At 46.7% G+C, this 21,841-nt stretch overlaps 2 protein-coding genes across 5 annotated transcripts in view; one reads left to right on the top strand and one right to left on the bottom strand.

Annotated features, from left to right (window-relative positions):
* Positions 1–5,171: 5,171 nt before the first annotated feature.
* On the top strand, positions 5,172–12,120 carry STAR (steroidogenic acute regulatory protein). The gene is made up of 7 exons (XM_006751242.3): positions 5,172–5,477; positions 6,550–6,663; positions 6,993–7,120; positions 8,173–8,331; positions 8,472–8,656; positions 9,462–9,555; positions 10,033–12,120. The coding sequence occupies exons 1-7, from the start codon at positions 5,414–5,416 to the stop codon at positions 10,132–10,134; spliced, it is 846 nt and encodes a 281-aa protein (XP_006751305.1). The 5' UTR covers positions 5,172–5,413; the 3' UTR covers positions 10,135–12,120.
* A 919-nt stretch (positions 12,121–13,039) lies between these two features.
* The window catches only part of ASH2L (ASH2 like, histone lysine methyltransferase complex subunit), a 28,359-nt gene continuing 19,557 nt past the window's right edge, over positions 13,040–21,841 (bottom strand). For 3 of the 4 annotated variants that reach the window (XM_081809100.1, XM_081809108.1, XM_081809119.1), the window contains exons 11-16: positions 20,148–20,315; positions 19,722–19,915; positions 16,015–16,107; positions 14,677–14,775; positions 13,866–13,925; positions 13,040–13,770 (exon numbers count right to left, since the gene is read on the bottom strand). In XM_081809100.1, the coding sequence (XP_081665226.1) occupies positions 13,663–13,770; positions 13,866–13,925; positions 14,677–14,775; positions 16,015–16,107; positions 19,722–19,915; positions 20,148–20,315 (722 nt within the window). In that variant the 3' untranslated portion in view covers positions 13,040–13,662. The remainder of the gene's footprint in view (positions 13,771–13,865; positions 13,926–14,676; positions 14,776–16,014; positions 16,108–19,721; positions 19,916–20,147; positions 20,316–21,841) is intronic. The other variant, XM_081809114.1, reaches the window with a different exon arrangement.

Below are 21,841 nucleotides of genomic sequence, written 5' to 3'. Positions count from 1 at the left end.
CTCTCTCTCAAATAAATAAATAAAATCTTTCCCAAAAAATGTTTTTCCTAACTCCAGCTCCTCAGTAGCGGTTGCTGCCACTTGGCTGGTAATGGCCTCAGATACCGCTGCTCTGGGCAGCCAGCGAGCCCGTAGCAAGGACAAAAAGGAAGAGTGAGGGCTCAGTGTAGCTCAAGGTCAGATATCCAGATGGCCTGGGAATTTATCTCTAAGACCAGATTTTATTGACGCATAATTTATACATAGTAAAATCCCCTCTTTCAGTGCATAGCTCTATGAGTTAACAACTGCATATAGTTATGTGCCCACCACCCCTGCCCCTTTGAACTTAACTTCTCCCTCCTTCCCAGCCCCTGGCAACCACTGACCTGTTTCCTGCTGCTATAGTTTATGTTGGCAACTAATACAAAATTTTCTTAAAATACTGTACAGGTCAAAAAAAAAGAAAAAAATCAGGAAGGTTAAATTTAGCCCACCCACCTTCCATTTGCTCTTCTGGTTTAGGCTATTCCAAAAGGCAGAAAGCTTTGTGTTCCCTGCCCAAATCTCTGGGCAAGGAGACCTAAAGCCTGGCTTACCTGCGGAGACAGAGAGTGAAGGGGCAACAAGGAACCAAATATAGTTTGAATAAGTCGTTCATCGCCCTAAGTTTGTTGATGACTTCTATATGCCAGGATTGACAGGCTATGAGAGGCAACTCTTGGCCCCGGTTTCCAGAGAGAACCACGAGGGTTTTTTTAAAGATTTATTCATCCATTTTAGAGAGAGAGAGCATGAGCAGGAGGGTCAGAGGGAGAGGGAGAGAGAATCTCAAGCGGACTCCCCGCAGAGCATGGAGCCCTACTCGGGGCTCGATCTCACAACCGAGACCATGACCTGAGCCGAAACCAAGACTGTGTCACCAGAAACACGAGATTTTTAAAGGTTTAGCTGTGTAACCAAGAGCACAGACTAGATTGCCTGGCTTCTTCATAGCTGTCTGAGGTTGGTCAAGCTGCTTACCTCAATGCCTCAATTTCCTCATCTGTAAAACCGGCATATGAATAGTACCAACTCCTCGGGTGGTGGTTGTAAGGATAAAGTGAGTTAATATGCGTAAAGAGCTTGCAATAGTGCCTTGCCCAGAAGGCGTGCTCGGCGTCAGCTACTATCATCTGCTGAATCCCCAACGTGGGCCAGACTCTTGGGATCGACTCCATACCCTCAGTGAACTGATACTTTATATAAATAAGGATGCTTTGTGAAATGATGGTGACCAACTCGGGTTAAGGAACTAAGATACTGATGACGTAAAATGTACTCTAAAGGGAGGTAATCCATAATTACCTCAAGCCCAACGAGTCAAACTTGCCCGACCTCTCTGCTGCCTCCTCACAATGATGCCTTGGGAGAAAAACACTGCCTTCTTTCAATCCTAAATAAGCATATACCCTATAAGCAGCCCAGGATTTGCCCTCACTCCAGGCTGACCACCCTTAAGAGATGGAAGAAAATCAGTATTTATTGAAAATCTACAAAGTACCAGGCTCTATGCCTTCCACTCATTTATTAAACACTGATACAGTATGCAGTATCCATGAATTATCTAGCACTGTGCTGAGCGCTAGGGATTCAAGAACTTGCAAAGGATCCAAGTGCTCGTGGAGTTTACAGGTCCTTATGGAGCTTATGGATATGCAAAAAAGGGGGACCTGCATGTGTGGGGACCTCTGTACTGGGGCACCAGGGTGGCTCAGTAGGTTAGACATCTGCCTTCAGCTCAGGCGGTGATCCTGAGGTCCTGGGATCGAGCCCCGCGTCAGGCTCCCCGCTCAGCGGGGAGTCTGCTTCTCCCTCTCCCTCTGCTGCTCCCCCTGCTTGTACCTTCTCTCTCTCTCAAATAATTCAATTTAAAAAAAACCCTAAAACCAAAACCTCTGTACCTTCCTCCCAATTTTGCTGAGAATCTAAAACTGCTCTAAAATAGTAGTCTTTTTAAAAAGGGGTGTGTGGGAGGGAGGGGCGGGAGGCCAGTAGTCTTACTGATGCTGTGCTACACGTTTATTGAGGGGGCCCAAAGGAAAAAGTACCGAATTCTAGTTAAAGAGCAGAGCGAGGTGGGGCCCAAGCGGAAGCCTTGAGGGCACGGATGCTGTGAGCTACCTGGATGCAGAGAAGGTGTGCACGGGGCAGACAGCCCGCAGGCCCCAGAGAAGACACTCTGGTGGGAGACACTGGAGGGCCCGGAGATTGGGCTGAGAAGGCCGGACTTTCTCTTGCGGGTTCCTGATGTATTGTCACCTGATGGCAGCCTTCTCACCACCCTGAGAGGGTCACACAAAGGAAAAGGAAAATACACCCCCATTTCACAGATCAGGACGTTGGGATGGAAGGAGTGAGAGGCTGGCAATCGCGAAGCAAGAGGCAGATGGGGGCGTGGTGCTGGGAGCCTGCTGAGGTGCGACACCCACATGTCCTCCACTCCCCAGCCTCTCCACACGGCCAGCCCAGCCCCGGGGACCCTGGGGATGCCCCGTGCACACCTCCTCTGAGCGGGGGCCCAGACAGCTCCGTCGCCTGCAGGGGAATCTTCCCGTGCACCCCCTCTTGGTACTCCACCTCCCACCACTCCCTACAACCTGCTATGGAGCAACCCTCGGATCCTTTCTCTGGGCTGCTGGCCAGATGCTCTCCCCGGAACCCCCGCACCCCATCCTCGATCTCAAACCCAGCACCTCCTAACCGCACTTCCCACGCTCAGCTCGGATGTCCCTTCCTTCCAGAAGCCTTCCTGCCCACTCTGCCTTCCCACTGTGTGGTGAGGCCCTCCACCCTCTGTACTTCCAAACTCCTCCTTGGCTCCCCGACTCTCCTCCTGGGCCACATGGTTCATTTTCCCTCGCAAGGGCAGAGCCACACAGTGGACACTCAACAACGGGGTGTTGAAGGAATGAGTGCTCCCAAGCGCTGCCTCCCTCCCGCGCTCCGCACTGTCTGAGCCGGACCTCTGGTCGCCTTTCTCCCTGGCCTGCCTTGTCCACCCTGTCTCCTCCCTTGGGGCTTCTGCCCTCCTCAAAAAGCAAAGCCGGACACAGATAACGTCCAGAGCCAGAGGAACCACCTTACTGCTCAGGGGGACAGTGAGAGTTAGCTACTCATTGGTCCTGGAAACGATGAGGAAGGGAAGACGAGGGCCTTGGCCTTGGGGGAGGTCACCAGCACCCCTCCCTGAGTCAGTGGCAGCTCTGACATCAGCAGCAGCTGTGTGCTTGGATCCTGCAGTCTCCCCAGCCCAGCTCCTCCCCGCTCACGGTGGCCATAACTCTCCCCAGGATGGCAACAGCAGGGCCTTGAACATTATCTGCATGGCCTGTCCCATAATAACCCCCTCCCACCCCCCGCCACCGCCACTGAGGGGCACATGTGCTTGAGGGCGCACGTGTCCACGCGGCAAGGAGAAGCCGGGGGGAGCTGCTATTCAGCCCTCTCAGCATGCCCTCTGCACCCTCTCTTCCAGCTGTGAAAGTTTCAGTCCCCCCACCCCTCACACAGGCCTCCCCCTTTGGTGCTGTCTTCCCTGGGACTCTGCAAGGGCTGGACACAAAGCCTACAGGCTGGTTTTCTCAGCCAAAGACATACTACACCCCCACCTTCCCCAGCTGGTCACCCCATAGAGGAGGAGGAAGAGCCTGCTCTGCGCCCTGCCTGGAGCTGAGTGCGGGGGATGAGGGGGAGCGGACAGAGTGCCTGCCTCAGGGAGAAACAGTCCCATGCAGGAGACAAGCAAACACACCCAAGCCATTCTACAAATCAGGACCGAGATGACGCACACCTCCTGTGGCAGTGATCGTGAGGGTGTGAGATGGAGGAACAGGCCATTCCACAAGGCTGCAGTGATCGAGGAAGGCTCCCCGGAGGAAGAGGGCCCCAGCGGGCCTCGAGAAATGGGCCGGGGGACCTCCAGGCAGCCACTGCTCAGAGAGGAGCCCAGGACAAGGGCCCCTGGATCGCTGGACCCTTCCCACTCCTCATGAGGGGTTGATGGAGGGTGGCGGGTGAGACTCACTCTGTTATGCCTGGGCTCTGGGTGACGGCCAGCTCTGAGCAGGTCCTGTCCCTTTCATCCTTTCTGTGGTGAGGGAGCCAGCGGGAGCCCGTAGGCTTCTGCTACTGCTCCCCACTTCGTAGGCCTTCCCGCCCTGCCTCGGGGCAGTGGTGACAGGACACAGAACTCTCTCACAAGGCGGGCAGGCCCTGGGCCAGGGGCCACACTAGTGTGATTCTCTTGACCCCTGATATTCCTGCTGGGTGAATCTAGCTTAGAAGCAACCTCAAGTTCAATCTTAAAGGGAAAAGATTCCGTGAGAGACCAGGGCAATGCTTCTCGAAGAGTAGCATGCAGTTCACAAGATACCTGCATGGCAGCCGCCTGGGATTTTTTTTTTTCTTAATACAAGTTTTAGAGCCTCAATTCTAGACCTGTTGAATCTAGAGTTTCTGAGGCTGAGGGCCAGAAATCTGCATTTTAGGGCACCTGGGTGGCTCAGTTGGTTAAGTGTCGGCCTTGGGCTCAGGTCATGATCCCAGGGTCCTGGGACGGAGCCCCGCGTCGGGCTCCCTGCTCAGCGGGGAGCCTGCTTCTCCCTCTCCTGCCGCTCCCTCTGCTTGTGCTCTCTCTCTCTGTCAAATAAATAAATAAAAGAAAAAGAAATTTGCATTTTATTTATTTTTTTATTTTTTAAGATTTTATTTATTTGACAGAGATAGAGAGAGAGCACGAGCAGGGGGGGCAGCAGAGGCAGAGGGAGAAGCAGACTCCCCACTGAGCAGGGAGCCTGATGCGGGGCTCGATCCCAGGACAATCCCCGGACGATCCCAGGACTGGGGTTCGATCCCGGGACCCCGGGATCATGACCTGAGGAGAAGGCGGACGTTTAACCAACTGAGCCACCCAGGCGCCCCCAGAAACCTGCATTTTAAACAGCACCTCACATGCTGTTTGAAAACCAGTTGGATGGTGTATGCTTTCTTCCAAACTGCCTTGACCTCGGCTGCTTCTTTTTCAGCCCCTCCATCCCCTGCTCCTTTGGCACCAGCCTCCCTGCTCCTTTCTATGGGCCCGCCTCCTCCAGGCTCCCCGCAAATGGCTAAAGCCATGGTGTGAGGCAATCCCTCTACCCTTGACCCCTTCCTTCGCACAGCGAGCGATGGCTTTTTTTTTTTTTATCTCCGGATGATGAAGTACAGCCTTCAGCCGGGGGGCATTTAAGACGCAGAACACTCGGCTGGTCCCCAGCCACGGCTGCAGGACCCAGGGGCAGGCCTTGACAGGCTCGGGGGAAGGAGGGAAGGAAGAAGCCACCCTTGAGAGCAGAGGCAACAGCAGCAGTGGCCACAGCACCGCTCCCCTGCCTGTCCCCACCGCCTGGACACCATGTTTCTAGCCACATTCAAGCTGTGTGCTGGGAGCTCCTACAGACACGTGCGCAACATGAAGGGTGAGTTCCCCAGGCCAGGGGGTGGCCCGCGTGGTGACCCGGAGCACTCAGGCAGCTCCCCTGCTGATCCCACTTCGCGCCTCTTGTTGGGGGAACCTGCACACGTCTCTTCCCTTCTGGACCTCCCTTTGCCCACGTGAACAGTTGGGCTGGATACTAAGACGCCTCTTAAGGGCCCCCAGCCCCTTGGGTTCGGTCACTTCTGTCCTGCTCTCCGGCGCTCTGGTCTTCCTTGAGCTCTTCCTCACTTTGCCTGGATCGGCACCAGGGGTACCGGCAAAGACCAAGCCGCAGCGCAGGGGTGGCAGTGAGCCTTGAGTCCAGCAGGCAGTGCTGGCAAGCCTGAGACATGGGGGGGGGGGGGCGGGGGGGCGCCAAGAAGAGCAAAATGAAGAGAGAAAGCGGGTGCAGCTGGAAGTCTGGTTATCATTGTACAACGAGGAAGCAGAACCAGGTACCCAAGTCCGATTTTGTAGAGCTACTCAGGACCCAAGGTCATCTGAGTCAATCCCCTGCGGTCACTGAAGGGTACACAAACCAATCGAAAGTGCTCCCCAATTACACTGGGAGGAACCGGCTTGGAAGACCCGGACCAGCAGCGGGGCTGTTCTCGCTAGATCAACCAGACTCACCTCGCTCTGCGCCCAGAGGGCACGCTGAGCAGTTACTCAGCAAAGGACTGCAGCTGCTGACAGTGACGCAGACTACAGGGGATGGGCGTCTTTAATCCTCCTCCCGCAGATTTTTTTCTAGTTGAACGAAGCTTCTCTCTCGTTCGAGAAGGAAACTTCAGCGCGCTCCCGTCCAGCCCCCGCCTCCAGGCGGGACCGGGCCTGGCCAGCCCAGATGGAAGGTCGACTCTGGGCCCAGGAGGTGGCCTGGCAGAGAGTAACGGCCCTGGACTGGGAGATGACCTGGCTCTAGTTGAGGTCCCCACTAGGGATCCGTGTTCCTGAGCAAGTCACCTCCCTCTCCCAGTGTTTCCTCATCTGTGGCAAGATGAAGGGGTGCAATGGTCCCGCTCTGAGGGGATTTCTCGATTCTAAGCAACAATTTCCTCCCCTCTCCGCAGGCCTGAGGCACCAGGCTGTGCTGGCCCTCGGCCAGGAGCTGAACCGGAGGGCACTGGGGGGCCCGACCCCGGGCGCGTGGATTCACCAGGTTCGGCGTCGGAGTTCTCTGCTCGGTAAGTACTGAGGCTTCTGGGCTCGTGCCAGCAGGAGGCGGCTCCGGGGTGTGAGCTTGGGCACGCTGCCCTGCTTCCCTCCCGCACCCCCGCCTCCCCCTAACCCTAAGCTGGCCTCTCCCACTCACTTTGAGAGGGTGGGGCTGGAGTTCCTCAAGGCCACCGCCATCAGCTGCAGCTGTGTGTCTAACTTCACCTGCAAGCCGGACCCTATGGCTTTGGTCTTGGCTCTGCACAGAAGTGAGCAGATCCAGACTGAAGGGATGGCAGCTGTGGGGGAGGCCAGGGAGACAGAAGCGAGCCCGCTCTCTCCTTGGCTGTGTGTCCAGGTTCTCGGCTGGAAGACACCCTCTACAGCGACCAGGAGCTAGCCTATATCCGGCAGGGAGAGGAGGCCATGCAGAAAGCCCTGGGCATCCTCAGCAGCCAGGAGGGCTGGAAGAAGGAGAACCAGCAGGTAAGAGTGGGCCTGGAGGAACCCACGTTCCTCACTGTTCCACTGCCATTCTCAAAGGCCTCGGGATTCCTGCCTCATGCAGCAGGTAGTTGTAATTTGAAAATCCTCCTTTCCCAAGAATATGTCCTCAGATACTCCCTTTGCCCATCAAAGACATCCCGGAGACTCGTGTCTGAGAAACACTGTTTCTGGATCCTTCGTTACCCTCCAAACACATTCTACACCCAGTTTGGCAGAGACGGCGCACTGGGGGTTCTGCGTGCGTCAGAGGCCTGCACCACCCTGGGTCAGAAGCGCCGGGGCCAAGGCGCAATGTTGGTGCTGTGTAGTCCTCTTTCGGCTGAGCTTGCGGGGCTGATCTGGGCTCAGCCGCAACGGGGCTGGACGGGAACACAAATGGCCCGAGGCCTTCTGGGTTTCCTGGCTCCTGAGCACCGCATCCTGACCGGGAACCAGTAACAGGCACGTGTTCGAGGCCGCGGGCTCTACTGAGACTCTGGTGGCTCTGCCTTCATCCAGAAGCTCCCATGCTGCCTATTGCCCTAAGTTCAGGTAAACCTGCTCCTTCTTCAAGTTCTGAGTTAGCACACTCCTGGTTTGGGAGCCAGGAAATCTGGGATGTAGGCCCAGCAATGCCCTCAGGCTAGGGGTCTCTGGGCCTCCAGCCTTCTGGTGTAAAAGGAGGTATTGGACTGAAAACCTCTTTAAGCTCCCACCCAACATTGTTTGTGTGTGTGTAATTAGCTGGTTGTAGACCAGCTCTCCCACTCCCAGGTTTGTCTTGCCCAGCAACTTTACGCTTCTGAGGTCGAGCAGGGGCCTCTTCAGTTGGACCCACCCACACCCATCAACACTTACCACCAAGAAGAAAGGGTCCAGGCACAGGCAGCCTGGGGCAGGAAAGATGACCAACGGTCTTAATCAGAAGTAATGTTAGGCTTCTTTGTGCTGTTCCCCTTCCTGCCTTGCCTGCCTTGCCCGTCTACGTGCCCTAAGCGAGGGGTATTTCTCTCTAACCTTTATCCTGCAGCTCCTTTTTTCCTCCCTGACAGGCGAATGGGGACCAAGTACTGAGTAAAGTGGTCCCAGATGTGGGCAAGGTATTCCGGCTGGAGGTGGTGGTGGACCAGCCCATGGAGAGGCTTTATGAAGAGCTCGTGGAACGCATGGAAGCAATGGGAGAGTGGAACCCAAATGTCAAGGAGATCAAGGTGAGGAGAGTCCAGGTGTAGGGAGGCTGGAACCCACAGGAGCCCAGTCGGAAGGGTGCGCCAAAGAGGCTGCGAGCTGCAGGTGGTGCCTTAGCATCAGCCTGGCTACGTGGTGACTCTGGCTCCCTGGGGCCTGGCAGGTCCTGCAGAAGATTGGAAAAGATACAGTCATCACCCATGAGCTGGCTGCAGAAGCGGCGGGAAACCTGGTGGGGCCCCGTGACTTTGTGAGCGTGCGCTGTGCCAAGCGCCGAGGCTCCACCTGTGTGTTGGCTGGCATGGCCACACATTTCAGGGAGATGCCTGAGCAGAAAGGTGTCATCAGGTAATACCGGCAATCGCTCAAAACCTCCCTTTCCTGGGGCACCCGGGTGGCTCAGTCATTAAGCGTCTGCCTTCAGCTCAGGTCGTGGTCCCAGGGTTCTGGGATCGGGCTCCCTGCTCCCCAGGCCTGCTTCTCCCTCTCCCACGCCCCCTGCTTGTGTTCCCTCTCTTGCTGTGTCTCTCTCTGTCAAATAAATCAATAAAATCTTTAAAAATACCAAACCAAACCAAAAAACCTCCCTTTCCTAACACAGGTTTGTGGGCATGCACCACTAAGTGTGTGATGAATCCTCAGCTCCAAGAAACCAGTCCTTTGGTCCCTACCCTCAGCTTCCTTTCACACAGAAATATTCTTTTTCCTTAGCAGGGGAGGAAGACAAGTTTGGTCCTACTTAGATAGCCAGTTTGTCCCGACCTTCCCAGAAAGTTTAAGCACCTTAGTAATTTTCTAAAACATGAGGTAGGGCTGAGGTTTAGCTGGTGTGCTCAGGTACGACCGTACTGTCGATTAAAAGGTAATCCGCACCACTCAGAACACAGCTGCTACCTCAGTTTCCCAGAGGCCCCAGCCACTACCCTGGACGCTTTCTCTATTGGCAACTTAAAGGCACTACAGGAGGCCCCCCAGGCTCCAGCTCCAACCAGCATTTGTTCTGAGGAGCTGGTGACCATGTATCACCCTTGGCAAAAAATATTTCTTAGATTTGGAGAAGGCAAGGTAATAAGGAAGTGTGGCTAGTGTAACTGGTCAGCATAAAGGAGAATTCTGCAAGGTCCTCCTGACTTGACTTCTCTTCATTTGCCAGAGGTGAGCATGGTCCCACGTGCATGGTGCTCCATCCCCTGGCTGAAAGTCCCTCAAAGACCAAACTCACCTGGCTGCTCAGCATTGACCTCAAGGTGAGGGGCACAAGATGGCTCAGTGGGGAGGTGGTGGGGAGGAAAACTGGCTCTTACCCTCCCACATTATCCCACAAGGAACAGGAAAAATCCTCTTCCATTTTGAGAGACAGATTGTTGGAGGGAAGAGGTTTGAGTAATGACCTGCTATTCCGTCACCTCAAAAGCCTACAATCGCTCCTCCCTTTTACCTCTGTGTCAAATTTCAACTCTGCAGTTATCAATCTGGAAAGAAGGAAACTTAGGGCCCACAAGATACAGTTACTAGCTCAGGGTCACACAGCTGGGAAGAGAGCAGTTGGGGACACTGGTTGGGACAGCAGGGTAGTAATGCAGTCAGTCCTCCTGGTCAACACCAAGGTTGCACCCATAAACAGAGCTGGAAGACCAAGCCCTAAGCAACCCATGTTTGTGATAGGGTACGTTTTTACAATGGAACACTACCCACAAGATGGCCACATTCTTTTTCTACTCTAGGGATGGCTGCCAAAGACCATCATCAACCAGGTCTTATCACAGACCCAGGTGGATTTTGCCAACCACCTGCGCAAGCACCTGGAGTCCAGCCCTGCTCCTTAAGCCAGGTGTAAAGGACCAGCCTGCTCCTTCCAACTGTTCCTAGCTGCACTGGCTTGCATGCTCATCAGGAAGATCCCTGCTAGAAGCCTACAAGTCTGTTCAAGATCTTCATCTGGGGACTGTGGGATGGGGTGGGAGTGTATTTAGAGGAGGACACTGGGACTCAGATTGGTAACATTTTAAGACCAAGAAAATGGGGACAAGGCTTTTAAGAGAAAGAGCTTTCTAACTTCAATGATTAGCTGTGAAATGAAGATTAAGGGCCCCCAAATATTTGTAGAACTTCTGGGCCCTTACACATCTATTTTAAAACATCTTTAAAATGGTACTGGCTGATATAGGGTTCAGAGGGTGCTAAATACAAGGGTTGGGACCTTATCCTTCATGGGCTCACGAGCTCCATTCCCTGCAGGCAGTGTGTGGACAGCAGGGTCTTACAAAAGTGACCCCAGCAACCCTCTGCCCCTCTACCAAATAGGTAGCAAGCTGCACCAAGACCAAGCAACTCCCCACAGCAGGTGCCTTCTAGAAATGTAGTCTACATTTTCTTGATTGAAAAAAAATAGAAAACGAATTAATCCAGTTCTACTTCTTCCATGAGCATCAGTCAGAATAAAGAATCAAAACTGACACAAAAACTTCAGTCTGTACCTGGTTAAAAATTCTACTCTTAAAAAGAAATCATTCTAGTAAATTGCAACTTCATGCTAAAGGAGTTCTGGACATTTTAATGAAACTTGATCCCCTAGCTCATTAGAAGGAAAAACTACTGAGCACTTAGGTCACTCAATTATTTAGAATCTGTGACCAGGATCTTTCATAAGGGTTTAATTTCCATGATAAGCACAAGCCTAAATCAATTCTTAAAAGAACTCTAGAACTGGGAGCTGATTGACGAGCACTGGAAGGATTACGACTGAGGATTTTTATTTACCTAATTAAAAGATCGGATAGGACCAAATATAAGAGAATGAATGACAAAGTTGAACAGAAACAAATTTTATTTTCCCCAGAGTGAATGTTGAGACCTAAAAAAGGAACCGAATCTTTACTTCAGAGCCGATTATATCAGCTTCCAGCTTGGCTCAGGGCTGCCACTTTCTCTGCCTTTAACAGGCCAGTGTTTTACAACATCTAGAGGGGATGGCTGAAAGAGGTGCTATGGTGATGGCAAATTCCCTTCCAAGATTTAGAGAATTTAGGCTTTAAAAATATAAACTGGGATGGGATTCCTTTGCTAACGAGTATGGGCAGGATGAAAAACCATTACCACTTGAAGCTTTTCCATTTGGGTTCTAATAGCATTGATGATTTAAAGCATTTGGAAATAGAGCCCTAGCTTATTTAAGAGCTCAGCAGGAGCGGGAATGCTGATATTTATTGAGCTATTGAAATTTTACAGCTCAGAGAAGTATTTATTATTTATTCTGATCGTTTCTTAGAGTGGTCTATTTTTAGCATAGCTCAAATTATTGTTGGGGTGCCTGGATGGCTCAGTTGGTTAAACATCTGCCTTCAGCTCAGGTGATGATCCCAGGGTTCTGGGATCAAGTCCCACATCGGGCTCCCTGCTCATCGGGAAGCCTGCTTCTCCCCTTCCCGCTCCCCCTGCTTGTGCTGTGTGTGTCAAATAAATAAATAAAAATAAAAATAAAACAAAAAAACCAAATTATTGTTTATCTACCTGGGAGCTTCAGAATGAGAGGGGATAGTTGTATTTCTAGAACAGAATTATCATCCACTCCCAGCTAAGAGAAAATTACTACTTGTTTAAAGATGTGTGAAGCAATATACACTCTGGTTTCAAAAAAGAACAGACTGAAAGCAAAAAAGTGGGATTTTACCACATACCATAGTTTTGAGCTTGATTTTAATTTGCCTTCTCCAAACCAAGCAACTATGTCTTTGAGGAGACTGGGAGATATTTTCCCACTTGTTTAATTTTACATCGGAATAAAGTAAGTTGTCAGTGATGATCTGCTCACGGAGACCATTTTATAGGGGTCTACATGAAGAGTGGGTATTCTGTGAGCCCTTCCAATGAACCTTCTCAACACACATGCACGCGTGCACACACGTGCACTTTGAATATGAAGTATAAACAGGCAAAATTATTACTTCTGTAACTTGATTTATGAAAATCTAATGTACAAAAATTTTATCATTTCTATGGAGGGTGGGTGTACAAGTAACGTGGTAATTTGTATTACAAAGAATTTACCTCCAGCTTCCTCTGAAGAGCACTACCCTCATTCTCTTAGAGTTCTTCAAACTCTGATCATCCAGCTTTATAACCACGTCTGCCCTTTAAGGCCAGCCATGAATGAATAGGTAGGTGTCCAGTGGTGACAGTCTGACTGAGTCTTTAGCCTACAACCATACTGACTCTGTTAGTATGTGAAGAGATGCAGAAAGGCCAAGACAAAGAGCCTGGATGGTTCGTTAGGAGACAAATACATTAGTCAAAGCTACTGTGTGAAGACACCAATAGTCACTTGAGATTTGGGAACTTTTTTTTCTTTTTTTTTAAGATTTATTTATTTGACAGAGATAGATAGAGTATCCCAAGCAGATTCCCCACTGAGTGCGGAGCCTGATGTAGGGCTCGATCCCAGGACCCTGAGATCATGAGCTGAAATCAAGAGTCGACCACTTAACTGACTGAACCACCCAGGCGCTCCCCCATTAGCCCTTTTAAACTCTTGTTCACCTCCTTGAGAGTCCGATTTCACAGGATAAAGACTGGTTGAGTTGGCTGGAAAGAATGGAAGGAAGAGAAGAGGGCGTGGGGTAGAGTCAGAAACGTGCCTGTCTCCCCCAATTCTGGCTACCTTTCCTCAGACTGCCCACCTTGCTATCCCTGTCCCAAGAGGAACCCAATGTGAAAGGGAAGCAAAGTGCCACACACACTTGAAGACAAGTTTTATTTGGGAAGGGTTTCTAATTGTTAAAGCTGCAAGCAAGTTCTTTTTACAATTACAGTTCTAGAGACCTAGTAGTTTCAGAGACCCCAGTGTTCAAAAATGTTTCAAAATGAATAAAAACCCACACCAAAAGGAAAGACCTTTTAGATCTGGAATGTACAGCCACTGGTTTCAGCTGTTCTCAGAAACAGGCCTATTACTTCCTTGGAAATCAGATGGATGAAGTCAATGCCACAAAAGGAAATGTCTTTAAATAAGTTAGCTACTTGGACAAGATGATTCACTCTGTAGAAAATACAGTAAGGTATCAAGTCCCAGTTGGTGGGATACATGTTACAGCACCAGTTTCACAGGGAGCGCATGGGATCCTAGGGTCAGCAGTTGTTGGCGTATGGCACACAAAATAGAAGCAGTCACCAGAAGTGGGGAAAGTGTTGAAGGGGAGGGAGTCTCTCCCAGTCTCACCCACACTTTTAACTTGCTAACAGCAGAGGCTGTGTTCTGCAGTATCTTTGGGAGAACGTTTGCAACAGTTAAAAAACAAAAACAGGCCCCCTCCCCAATTTATTCCCCAGAAAGTCCATGTCTGCAAAGAGGGACCTGGTCAGGGTTCCCATGGCGGACTCCGCCTCCCATCCACCTCTGTTTCCACATGATATAAGACATCAGCCAGAGTATGTTCTACCACAGCGCCCCAGCCCATGTCACTCATCTGTGGGAGGAACAAGAAACAGAAATGAGGTGATGAGAATAGCTACAAAAAAGAAGTAACAGAGATACTGAGGATGCGTCATGACTGTTACTCACAGGGCGGTAAGTGAGATCCTTTGGAGGATACTTGAAGCATGGTCCAAAGTTAATGGAAACCTGGGATAATTCAATTCAAGCAGACAGACATGAAAACACAGAAGAAAAGAGTGAAAAAGTTTAACATGACACAGGAACTTTTTAAATGTAGCTATGACATTCAGGGTGTAAGTGGAACAAATGAAATAGATTTAACATTGCTTAAAAGTGGTCAACATCCTAATGTCCATCAAAAATTAGGTAAATAAAACAGACTTTGGTTGACTTCTGTTTATAACCTAAAGATTTCCTTATTCTACTTCAATGGTGGTTACCGACAGACTAAAAAAATGGAAACTTCCAGATATTACCTTTTCAAACCACGTAAAACAACAACAAAGTTGTCCCTTTCGTACTGGATCATATTTAAAAAAACAAAACAAAACAAAACAAACAACAACACAGTATATGAAATAACCAACAGTTACTAACCAATGATGGTGGGTCATCATGACCTGTAACACCAAGTTGACTTTTGCATGTACATACTTCATATGCCTTACACTGAACAGTAGCATTTACCACACAGTACATTCAAAGGAAAAGTCCGGGGCACGCTAACTGCACAGTCTTTTATCTACCCAAGCAAATACTTCCTAACACACCCAACTGTTTTTGGGATAGCCACAGTCACAGTAGGAACACATTCCCTTCTCACTCTTCAGCTAGCTACTTAGACTTCTTTCTGGAACTCACATCAATGGCTCTTCCAACACAACCATTCACCTATTTCCCTCAAGTCCTGTTCACAGGATGAACAGAGGATACATACCGTGCAACTCTTATACAGTGAGATGGCCGGAAAATAAACCCCCTCAAAAATATCTTTGTAGGCCACACCTTGATTGACACCGTTTTTATAAAATATTATCTGAAACAAAAACCGTGGTTTTACTTCGGAATTTAACAACAGAGCAAACAAACTGCCAAAGAACCCACTTGGAGAACCCTTCGGCAGTGCTGTCACCATGCTGCTAACAGGGTCTTCCAAGGACAGCATACAGCTCGGGGAGCAACAATGGTGTCTTCCATTTAGAGAGGACTTCAGATTTACATGCACTATTCCAGTCAGTCTTCAGGTTTATTTGCTTTCTGAATTCCTATGTTACTTATACCAAACTGTTCTACTCTCTATTATTCGTTACACTGTGTTTATAAACACAAATTTGGTCTTCCACCAATTCCTCAGAACCATACCCTTGTAAGCTTATTTATTAGTCCCCTTCCCTCGCATCAGATTCTCACTTCTGTAGCTCTCTTTGGAAAATGTCTTCAGATCTCCTAAATTTCTGAATCCTCATTTTCTTTGTCCTTTCTCTTCTGAAAATTATTCTGAATATTCTCTCTCAACCACTATCCATGGACTTCAGAAAAGGCTCTTTTTTTCTGAAGTAACTTTCTCTGCCTGTTTTTCCCAGCAAAAGCAATGTTCTCCTGGGCTGGATTATCTGGTTGTATCATCCTTAGAGCTATTAACTGTTTCCCTTTACTTTTTCCCCCTCAAAACAACTGGAACCCTACTTTATTTTCTCCTACATTCACTTCTATTACTGTCTCAGGTAGCTTCACAGCATTTTTATGGAAAAAAGTCTCCAGCTCAAAATTTTCTTCCACTATTTTCGGCCCCTGTGGCTGGTCCAGTCGTGCCAGCCTTTATTTATGCTAGGACTTTGGGCAGACGTGTTTCATCAACCTTTGAACAGGAAGCAGGGAAAGTTCTAGAGGATCCTGAGTGAACCATGACAGCTCCAGCTGCCTATGGGTCACACAGCAAGATCCTCTCCTATTCCAGTGTTCCTCCCTCTGTACTCGATCCTGCCTCTGAGAAGAACAAATATCTCTGACTTGCTTCCTCAATTGCTTGTACATTTATTTCCTCAGGAGGCTGCCGTTTTTACCCTTGTCTCTGTAGACCATCTCTAGAAGCACCCTGAAGAGGCCTCTGAGAGCAGCCACACGGCGCCACAGGAAGGGCACAAACATAGCAAGTAGGAGAGGCAGCTCGCTCTGCTGCCCCTTTGGGCCTCATTTTCCTCACTTGTATAAATCAGGAGGTTGGTCCCAATCTTCAAAGCCTTCTAGTTCTGACATTTTTATGACCATGACTCACCTCACTATGGGGAGTCTGCTTTAGGCTCTTCTCTGCTTTATCCACAAAGTCTTTTTCCTCAAAATACAAATAACTCTTGAACTTTATCAAAGCCTTGAAAACCAAGAAAGAAAGGGAAAAAAGGAACATTGAAGAATCAGCCACATCATCATGAAATTAAAAAAAAAAAAAAAAAAGAGCCAGATTCACACAAATAGCACGGAGTCCTTATGTTGTGCAACAGAAATTAAAAATCTATGCAGGGTTAGCTTTGCTAGATTTTAAACAACTATGTGCTTCTTGAAAAGTACCAGATGGCACATATTTGTTAAACATTTTCAAAAAAGGTCTTTACTAAGATTTTGAGGAAACACATACACATACACTTTCACCACAATAAAAATACCCATTAAACTAAAATTAATTCATAGTTTTTATTTTCCCCTCAATAATCTCAGTGAAACAAATAACAAGTTTACTGAGCCTAAACTCTCCCATTCTATAAAAACATTTTTTGAGGGCTACTTCCTTTCGTCCTAGTTCCCTACCTGCTTCTCCTATTGGTGGTCTCCGGGTCACCCCTTCCTTGCTGGCTGGTTCCCAAGAGCCTAACTATTCACTCCCAAGGAAATAGATGATATTAATTTTTTAAAATTTGAATTTCTTAGCATATACATACATTAAACACAGTTAAAAAAAAAATTCAAGAGATCTACAAGAACATAAAATGAGGAGTATCTCTCCCTCTGTCACCATGTCCTTCAACACTCAAGTTTCCCTTTGCCAAAAGCAATCTCTGTTCGTGTCCTTGTATATCCTTCTAGAAAGTCTAAGCATATATTATTATCTTCAAAATTAAAAACACACACACACACAAAAAAAAAACCCCACACCAGACAAAAACACAAAGAAAGAAGCAAGAGGACCGATACTACCCAATTTAAAGACCTACTCTAAAGCTACAATAATCAAGACAGTGTGGTATGGCATAAAGGTCAACGAAGAGATCAGTGGAACAGAGAGCCCCAAAACAAACTCTACTTTCTACTTATAAAATCATCTGATTTTCACAAAGGGCACCAAAGAAATGAGGGTCAAAGTTTTCAAAAACTGGTGGTAGAATAATTGGACACCCATCCATATGGAAGAAAAATTAACTTTGATACCTACTTCACACTATACATAAAAAGTAATTCAAAGTGGAACAGAGACCTAAATGCAAAAGCTAAAACCTTGTTTTCAAAGGAAAACATGGAAGAATATCTTCATGAGTGGAGGGTAGGCAAAGAATTATTAACTCATAGAAAGCAATATAACTGTAAAAGAAAAATTTGATAGATTTCCTAAAAATTAAATACTTCAGGAAATCAGAAGACACCATTAAGGAATAAATAAGTCACAGACTAGAAGAAAAAAAAAAAATGTATTTTTTAAGTAGGCTCCACGCCCAGCACAATGCAGGGCTTGAACTCACAATCCTGAGATCAAGATCTGAGCTGAGACCAAGAGTCATATGCTTAACCAACTGGGCCACCCAAGCACCCCAAAAAATATTTTTAAAAAGCCACTTTTAGGGGTGCCTGGGTGGCTCAGTTCATTAAGCATCTGCTTTTGGCTCAGGTCAGGATCCCAGAGTCCTGGGATCGAAACCCGAGTCTGGCTCCCTGTTCAACAGGGAGCCTGCTTCTCCCTCTCCTCCCCACACTCATGCTCTCTCTTGATATCTCTCTCAAATAAAATCTTAAAAAAAAAAAAAAAAAAAAAGCCACTTCTAACCAAGAACTGTAATCCAGCATATATATAAAAAAACCTTCTATAACTCAATAAAAAGATAACCTGATTAAAAAAAAAGGGGCAAAATATTTGAAAAGAAACTTCATAAAATAGATGAATGGCTAATCAGCACATGAAAACCTGCTGAGTATTATTAGTCATCAAAGAAATGTTAATTTGTTTAAGGTTTTTAATTTTTTTTAAATGTTGTCTTTTTTTTTTTTTTTAAAGATTTTATTTATTTGTGAGAGAGAGCGAGCAAGCACAAGCAGAGAGAGAAGCAGGCTCCCCGCTGAGCAGGGAGCTCGATGTGGGACTCGATCCCAGGACCCTGCAATCATGACCTGAGCGAAGGCAGACACTTAACCAACTGAGCCACCCAGGCGTCCCAAGACATGCTAATTTAAACCACACTGGGACACCACTATGCACCCACCAAAATGGCTAAAATTAAGTTGACAGACAACAACAAATGTTGACAAGGATGTGAAGCAACTACAATTACCATACATTGTAGCTGGGAGTGGAAAGAAATCTGGCAATTGCTTCTAAAACTAAATATATAACTACTTTATGACCCAGTAATTGCATTTCTAGGTGCTGCCCCAAAAGAAACAAAAACATGTTTACAAAAACATTTGTACAAGACAGTTCACATCACCTTTATTCATAATAGCCCAAGTGTCCATCCATAGGAAAATGGAGTCATCTGATCTAGTAATTCCATTACTGGGTTATTTACCCAAAGAATAAAAAACACTAATTCAAGAAGATACATGCATCCCTATGTTTATTTAGCATTATTTACAACAGCCAAATTATGGAAGTAACCCAAGTGTTCATCTACAGATGAATGAATTGATAAAGAAGATATGGTGTATACACAATGGGAGACTACTCAGCCATAAAAAAAAGAACAAAATCTTGCCATTTGCAACGACTTGGATGGAGCTAAAGAGTATAATGCTAAGTGAAATAAGTCAGAGAAAGACAAATACCATATGATTTCACTCATATGTGGAATTTAAGAAACACAACAAAGAAAAAAAAAGAGACAAACCAAAAAACAGACTCAACAATAGAGAACAAACTGGTGGTTACCATAGGGGAGGTGGGTTGGGGGGATGCATGAAATATGTGAAGGGTATTAAAAGTACTTATGATAAGCACCAAATAACATATGGAATTGTTGAATCACTTTATCATACACTTGAAACAAATATAACACTGTATGTTACTTATACTGGAATTTAAAAATATTAAAAAAATAGGAAAATGGATACACTATGGTGTATTCATACAATAGAATACTACTCTACAATAAAAGGAAACAAACTACAGATACATGCAAAAACATAAATGAATCTCAAAAGCATTAAGCCAAACAATAAAAGCCAGATGCAAAAGATGACACAGTACATGGTTCCATCTACTTAAGTTTAAGAACAAACAAAATTAATGGAATAAAATTACGATAGGGAAAAAAAATTTTTTTTAAATGGTTAAGATTCTAATGTCTCCTTTGGGATTTAGGCCAAACTCAAAACTCAGTGAATATATACACTTAAAATTTGTACATTTCATGTAAGACTTATAGCAAAAGAAAAAACTAAATAAAGGTTGAACTCTAGCTAATGATGTGTATCCTGAAGCACATGGGCGGGGGTGAGGTATATTGGTGGCTAGCATTCTCTGAAGTGCATTAGAACAAGATGGCGGACAGATGGGTGGGTGGAGGAATGAACAAATGGCAGAATCTAGGTGATGGGTATTTGGACACGGAATTTAAAATTCTTTCAACTTTTTTATGTCTTAACATTTTCAGAATGAAATATGAGAAAAAACATGTGAATGGTAGGTCAGCATGACCAGAGAACACTCAGGCCACCGCTGCAGGCATTCATTGGCTGCCACAGGTCTTCAAACCCAGGAATCTCCCAGGAGGACAAACTCACCTTATCTTTGTAAGTATCAGGCAGTGACTTGGCTGTCTCTGTGTCTTCAGGAAGATTGATATAGAATCCCAGGACATCTCCCTGTCCATAGCCAGAAGAGTAGTGTTTGCCAATTGACTGGTGGAACTTGGTTCCTTTTTTGCTCCGCCATGAATAGCTAAATTTATCATAACCTAAGGGAGCTTGAAGGTTACCTGTTCCAATAAAAAGATATACAGGAAGTCAAAAGATTGCAAATCAACTCCGGTTTGCTGAAAGAAAAAATTGTACTCCTTTTCATTTTATTTTTTGGTCGGTTTTACAAAATTGCAAACCACCCAATCCTTCAGAAAGTGAATTTTATGCCCATAATCCAATAAGCCCCAAGAAAAGCCACGAAGCTCAGCCAGATGATCTATACCTCTCTGCCTGATGGCTCCTACTTACCTAAGGGCTGGGACCACCCCAGTCTGGCAGCAGTGTCCGGTGGCATCTCATCCACTGTGATTTCGAAGTACCAGGCGCCTTTCCGGACCCCATGAGAAGCCCGGACCATGGAGTAGCCCTTCTCTCCAACCACAGTGAGCCGGTCATCGGAGATCTTTAGCTGGGGAGCTACAGTGTGAAGATGAAAACGGAGGCCTGCAACTTGCTGCAGGCCCTCAGACACAATTGCCCCCCCCCAAACTGGACTCTCCTACACTCCAGTAAAACAAAGTAAAAAACTGGCAGAATCAGGTCAGGAATCTGGAGTATTATTCAGGAGTTTCAAAATCTCAATGTAGGATATGGCCGAGGGCGAGAGGAAAAAACGGGAACAAAGTGGTCAGGTAATTCAGTTTCTATTAAGTGATATTTAAGTTAACAGGTTAAAATCAGTTATGCTGTCTATTCCCTAAAACATAACAAACCAATTATAATGTGGTTGGATCTCGATTTGTATAAACCATCTTTTTTTTTCTTTCTTTTTAAATTAAGTTTTCCTCCCAATGTGGGGCTTGAACTCATGACCCTGGAATCAAGTTGCATGCTCTACCTACTGAGCCAGTCAGGTGCCCCTGTATAAGCCATCCTTTAAAAGACTTGATATTTAATTTTGAAACAATTTTAGACTTTCAAAAATAATATACATTCCTCCTGTGTCCTTCACTCAGCTTCCCCAAATGTTAAAACACCATCTATGGCCATAACACAATTATCAAAATCAGAAAATTGGCATTGGTATAATGCTACTAACCAATCTACAGATCATCTTCAAATTAAGCCAATTATCCTAATAATATCCTTTTTCTGTTCCAGGATCTAATCCAACATCCCACACTTCATTTGGTTGTTGTGTGTCCTTAGTATCCTCCAATCTGGGGCAGTTAAGTCTTTCATGACCATGACATTTTTTTTTTTTTTAAAGATTTTATTTATTTATTTGACAGAGAGAGAGATAGCGAGAGCAGGAACACAAGCAGGGGGAGTGGGAAAGGGAGAAGCAGGCTTCCTGCTGAGCAGGGAGCCCGATGCGGGACTCGATCCCAGAACCCTGGGATCATGACCTGAGCCGAAGGCAGATGCTTAACAGCTGAGCCACCCAGGCGCCCCGACCATGACATTTTAAAGAGTACTGGTCACCTTCCTTTGTAGAATGTCCCTCAGTTAGGTTTGCTGAGGTTTCCTCCTGCTTAAGCATAGGTTATGCTTTTACGTCAGGAACATCAGTGAAGTAAATAATGCTGTGTCTCTCAGTGTATAGTATCAGGAAGCACATGATGTCAAAATGCCCATGTTACACTTTGATCACTTGACTACCGTGGTGCCTCACTGGTTTCTCCACTATGAAGTCACTATTTTCTCTTTGTAATTAATAAGCATTTTGTGGGGAGATACAAAGACACCTGACACAATCAAGGAAATCTGATTATGGACTGAATTCAGATGATAGCAAGGAATGATCACTTTTGTTAAGTGTGATAATAGCTTTGTGGTTGTGAGAGAAAGCATCCCTATCTTTTAGAAATGCATATTTTTTAGAGTATGTAGGGTGAGATTTACTTCTTAAAAATTCAGAAAAAGAGAAACACAAAAATAAACAGTAAAACAAATATGGCAAAAACTTGATAACTGCTAAATGTGGGTGGAAAGTATAAGAT

This window comes from Leptonychotes weddellii, chromosome 2, assembly GCF_054177405.1.
Source record: "Leptonychotes weddellii isolate Sample4059 chromosome 2, ASM5417740v2, whole genome shotgun sequence".
In the NCBI taxonomy this organism is placed as follows: domain Eukaryota; kingdom Metazoa; phylum Chordata; class Mammalia; order Carnivora; family Phocidae; genus Leptonychotes; species Leptonychotes weddellii.
This window is presented reverse-complemented; position numbering and strand designations above follow the sequence as displayed.

Coding starts and splice junctions, on each gene's coding strand:
- STAR (XM_006751242.3), top strand. CDS start 5,414: ATGTTTCTAGCCACATTCAAGCTGTGTGCTGGGAGCTCCTACAGACAC. Junction 6,664..6,992: donor GCGTCGGAGTTCTCTGCTCG/GTAAGTACTGAG, acceptor CTGTGTGTCCAG/GTTCTCGGCTGGAAGACACC. Junction 8,657..9,461: donor GAGCAGAAAGGTGTCATCAG/GTAATACCGGCA, acceptor TTCATTTGCCAG/AGGTGAGCATGGTCCCACGT.